The sequence below is a fragment of the Poecilia latipinna genome, unplaced genomic scaffold (assembly GCF_001443285.1).
Source record: "Poecilia latipinna isolate Pla-1442-1.1 unplaced genomic scaffold, P_latipinna-1.0 Scaffold2973, whole genome shotgun sequence".
Classification (NCBI taxonomy): Eukaryota; Metazoa; Chordata; class Actinopteri; order Cyprinodontiformes; family Poeciliidae; genus Poecilia; species Poecilia latipinna.
Genome location: NW_015115589.1, coordinates 16,937 through 22,022, shown reverse-complemented (window position 1 = coordinate 22,022; position 5,086 = coordinate 16,937). Strand labels below are relative to the sequence as shown.

The 5,086-nt window shown below is 38.0% G+C and overlaps 1 protein-coding gene across 1 annotated transcript in view; it reads right to left on the bottom strand.

Annotated features, from left to right (window-relative positions):
* Positions 1-435: 435 nt before the first annotated feature.
* Positions 436-5,086, bottom strand: part of LOC106939757 (dual specificity protein phosphatase 3-like) — a 10,728-nt gene continuing 6,077 nt past the window's right edge. Inside the window, exons 2-3 of the mRNA XM_015022295.1 lie at positions 3,234-3,466; positions 436-3,080 (exon numbers count right to left, since the gene is read on the bottom strand). Coding sequence (XP_014877781.1) covers positions 2,872-3,080; positions 3,234-3,466 — 442 coding nt within the window. The 3' untranslated portion in view covers positions 436-2,871. The remainder of the gene's footprint in view (positions 3,081-3,233; positions 3,467-5,086) is intronic.

Sequence of the window (5,086 nt, the reverse complement as noted above, 5' to 3'; positions counted from 1 at the left end):
AAAAGATTAAAAAAGATAAAAACATTAAAACCCGCACCCCTTTTAGGACTTCAGTTAAACGTCATTTAACTGGGACTCAAACCCTCTGGGACTTTAGTCAAAACCACCGTTTGACAAGGACTCCAACCTTTATGTTTTTAGTTGAAACGCCGTCAACTGGGACTCTAAACCCTGTAGAAATTTAGTTAAACGTCGTTTAACTGGGACGTTTTCCGGGGGCTTTACATCATTAAAACGTAGACAGTGAGAAAGACAGGTCGACTTTATTCAAAACTGAATAAAGTCGACCTGTCAAATTCTAGTGTAGTAAGTTTCAAACAAATTGACAATGGAAGACTAATACCTGTTTTGCCTCGCTTTATGGATAAAAAGTGAACAAGGAAATGTAAAAAAATAAAATAAAATAAATCAAAATAGAAGAAATAATTAAACAAGACTGTATTTTTTAAATTATTATTTTATGTTTGAAAAGAGAACAATCACAATCCCAAGTGTCATCAGATAAAGTGAACTTCATCAAAGCTGAGTCAAAATCTAAGTCTTCTGATTTGACCAATTAGGCTACAGCAGCAGTAAAGTACATCATGATTCACAAGATATAGGCACAATAGAGTGACATTAGTGACAATAGTGACATTATTTGTCACAGTGTGCTCACTGTGACAAATAATGCACACTCAGTAATGCACATTAACACACAGAGACACAAGTGTGTCCATTAAGGACTGTAAGCAACACTTTGGCTGACAAATATCACAACGCATGCAACTTAACAATATAAAACTGCATTTAAAATGTCAAAAATACAAACATGTAAACACTCTACTATGCAAAAGTTAAAAAGTTGCAGTTTGACTTTCTGACATTCTGGCAGCAGTGATGTTACATTCGAAGTAGAGCTGCACTGCTGTATGGGAATCCTTTTCTTATTGCAGGTGTTTAACTGACATTTTACTTAGTAGTTGGCAAATTAGTGAACAGTTAACTATGTTAATATTATTAGAAATACTGGCTTTTAAAGCTACCTCTCTTATGCGTAAGCACAAAAGCACAAAAAACAAAGTTGCCTTTAGGCTAGTTAGCTTAACACAGACTCTAAAACCTAATGTTCAAGCTAAGCTACAACAGCTTAATTAAGAACTAATCTGATACACAGTACTTACATATTTACAGAAATTTTAGAGCTAGAGGAATAAATTGCTACACTTCTCATCTTTTCACACCAAACACAAAGCTGGTTTTAGGCTACTTAGGCTAATTACCCAAACACAACAACGCAGTACTTACGCTAAGCTAAAAGTCATTTCTTTATTCGAATTATTTAGCTATTAATAACCCTAATTACACAATTAGGATAATTTTGTTGTTTTTGGAGAGTGATATTTACAACATTAAACTCTGTGTTTAATGTCACCATTAAACACTTCATTGGTTTTAGGCTTGTTGGCTTATCGCAAACTACAAAATGCAGAGTTTATGCTAAGCTAAAAGGCATTGTCTACTAGATTCTTTGTATAAAAATGGCTTAAACTCATTTTTTTATTCTTTGTGTGTCTTTTGTGCACCAATGTTATATTTTTTTTCATTTACTATAGTAATAATCTAATTAATTTGTATTTTATAAAAAGCACGTGTTCTTAAGCAAAGAATTTAAGGATTTTTTGTTTCATGGCCAGACCAACATCAAAAAGCTACGATTTACTAATTTTTCTCTCCCCATACATATTTCCTTGTCCATGACAATTTTATACTTATTCAATATTATATTTTTGTCCGTGAATGCAGTTGAGCTTAAAATGACTATTGTCATGGTTACCAGGCCAATTTCAGCGTTCATCTAATTCTATAACTCAAAACAATATTGTTTGTTTTACATTCTCTTCATCAATATAAATTCTGTTTTGTTTTCTGTGTAAAAGTGATAAATTCTTTGTAAAGCACAGAAACCACAAGAAATAATTCAGAAATACGTCTGAGGCAGATTTCTAAACGTGAGTGCAATACTGTTCAAAGAGTCCAGAAGAGACATTAGACAAAAATACTGTAATAAAATCCTGTAGTTTTCCACATTACAAATCACAGTGGGAGGGGCTGTGACTGAGACAGTAGGCAGTGTTAGCAGGACAGGGGCCAACATGAGGGGCCCATGGCTAGAAGGGTGGAGGACAAATTAGACTGGATGGGACAGTAACTCTATCTAAAGTCTCACTACTTATAATAACTGTATTATATGCCTATTAACTAAACTGATAATCATCAAGAAAACACAACAAACCATACAGAACATGATAAAGAACTACTGAACTGTAATAAATCTGTTATTTAGAGAATATGTAACAATAGTTAACCCGTTCTACGTTAAACAAGTTATAAGCAATGTTTATGATAAATGGTCATTTCATGCAAACTCACCTAACCTAACTTTGAGTTATTGACAGTACACATATATTATTTTAGTTTTGTCGTCATTAGAACTCTTCATAAATGAATAGGTGAATTTTCCAATTTAGCTGAAGTAAAGTAGAAAGTCTGGAAGAATTTTTTTTAAATTCACACCACGATAAAAAATTTGAGATTTTTTTTTTTACCTAATCTGAATGGGTCACGTGAGTCGGCTAGTGTATGACCCAGAGGTATGTTCATTTCAGTATAACTAAGACACAACACAGGGCAGAGTGTGTGCGTGTATGTGTTAATCTACAGTAGATACAACACTTCCTGTTATCACCCTCGGTCAAAACGTTTCACTTTGTTCTGAGCTTTCCCTCACCGGCCTGAGGGCCACTCAAGCTTCAAACAAGCGGAAAGCAAACAAAGTACAGCTGAGCATACTTCATTTTCCTACGACACATTTCTGTTTACTCGCGTCTCTCATTTGTTCCACAGTGTCCCCTCGGCGGCCAACCTTTGGTTTAGCCGACAGAGCTGCCGCAGGAAGCCATCGTTGGGTCCAATCTCTCGTTTCTGCCGCACCATGGCCAGAGCGGTGTGGACGTCCATTTTTTGGTGAAGCATGAGGTAAGCAACGACCAAGGTGGGCGAGCGGCTGTAGCCTTCTCTGCAATGCACGTACACTTTACCTGGAGGAGGCGGAAAAAAAGCAAGAAATTTCAGTTTGATGGAAAGCAAACTACACCTCAGAGTGAAAACAAAAACGTTTGTCAAAAAGTTTCAGATTCATCTTATTTCTAGCGAAGTGATGCGTGTCAGAGTTTGTGTTTGCTACGTTGCACCTTTTCCACTTTTGTAGGCCAGGGCCTTCTTGATAAAGTCCGCCGCCTCTTCGAAGTAGACGCTGATGTCGAAGTGGTCGGTGTCGTTGGCCGGGATGCCGTGGTAGGTGATTCCTGAGCCCATGTAGAACTCTGCGTTGGTGTTGACGTGCATGTAGGAGTTTCCTTCTGCTGCGTTCAGGATGTGAGTGACTCCCAGGCGTTTGAGGCGCATCACGTTAGTCGCCACAAATCTAAATAAGAAGGCAAATCTGTGAGGAGCATTCTTAAGATTATGAATTTTACTGAATTGAATTTTAGGGATGCACCGATCGCAGTTGTTTGGCCAATCGCTGGTTACCGATCTTTACAAAGTCTGAACCTGCCAGTTTAGATTTGGCAGATGCAGATTTCTTTTGTGTCTGAAATGTTGCTAAACATAACAAAAAAGTTGCTGAATTGGTAACAGTGGGGTGACTGTTGTTAACCGCAAACATGCAGATGCGACCCGGTGGGCGGGGCCAACAGTCAAACCTGTAACAGCAGAGCTAAAGAGGATAGTGGCTGATTTTTAGACGATAGGATCACTGAATAAGATCGACTTCATATTTAAGTATTGGCCGATAACTGCTCTCCCAAAATTAAGGAACTCGGTGCACCCCTGTTTGAAAACAAGTTTAGTTCCACATATGGACGTGGTTTAGGTCTGAGTTTTGGTTTTGGACTGGACCGTTCAGACTGCCGTTAAAAACTCAGATGTAGTGATTGTAGCCATAGATTTGTTCCTGCTCAAGCCGTTTCCATGGAAACCTTTGTACTTGATGCCCTGGCTTCCTGCCTTAGAGCTGCAGGACTTATTTTGATGCCAATCAATATTTTGCTTTCACCAAACATGTTATCTGTCAGACCGTAGCTGAACTCAAGCTGAAGCACATATGAACATGAAATTGAGGCTTTTCACTGTGTTGTTTACCCCTGAAAAAAAATTCAACATATGACCTAAACATCCAACATAACATATATGAACAGATCTCAGTCTCCTTCATGCCGACGTGTTGTTAGCCTTTTGGAGGACCAGGACTCGTTCTTCCCTCCTCCGTCTTCTCCCTGCGTCCCTTTTGTGCTGGAACAAAGACGTGCTCCATTTAACTGTGAACCTCTGCTGCTGCGTTGCTTCACACCTTCATCCTCTCAAACCCAAAGAGCTAAAAATAGTCAGTGGAGACTGAAGGCAACACAGCAGAGATCAAAACATCCGCCAGCCAGCCAGGCGTGGGCGCGTCTTCTGTTCACCCAGCTCCACCGTCCTAAATTTAGTGGTTCCCTAGCAACCATGACCACTGTTCTTCTGAATCTTTTGAAACGTAGGTGGAATTATAAGAAGAAAATGACACCTTAGAGTTTGTCTTTAATACTTTTACTTTTGCCATGAAAAGCTGAGAAGTGTATTTTCTTCTGGAATGTTCCATCTCAAGCTCCACTTCGTGTGTATTTATGGTTTTTGGAGAAGACGTGATAATTTCAAGTCTTTTTTTTTCTCTTAAAAAGACAATTGAGTGTGAATATGTTTTATAAGACATTTGTTCCTGCATTCACTCTGCCGAACATAATTCAGTGATACGTGCTTTTCAAAATGTTCTACAAACAAAAATCTGAATTTGTTCGACTCATCAGAGTCAGTACTTTCTAGAACCACAGTTATCTGCCTTTTCAGGTGGTTTTATTTTGTGGTGCAAGTGTATCTGTACCAGCTTTGCATTATGTTTATCCAGTGATTCTTGAGAATAGGGACAAAATGGGTTTTAATTTTCCCCGATTTTTTTTTTATTAGTTCTCAACCTTATGTATGCAAATATGACAAATAATGGTTTTTA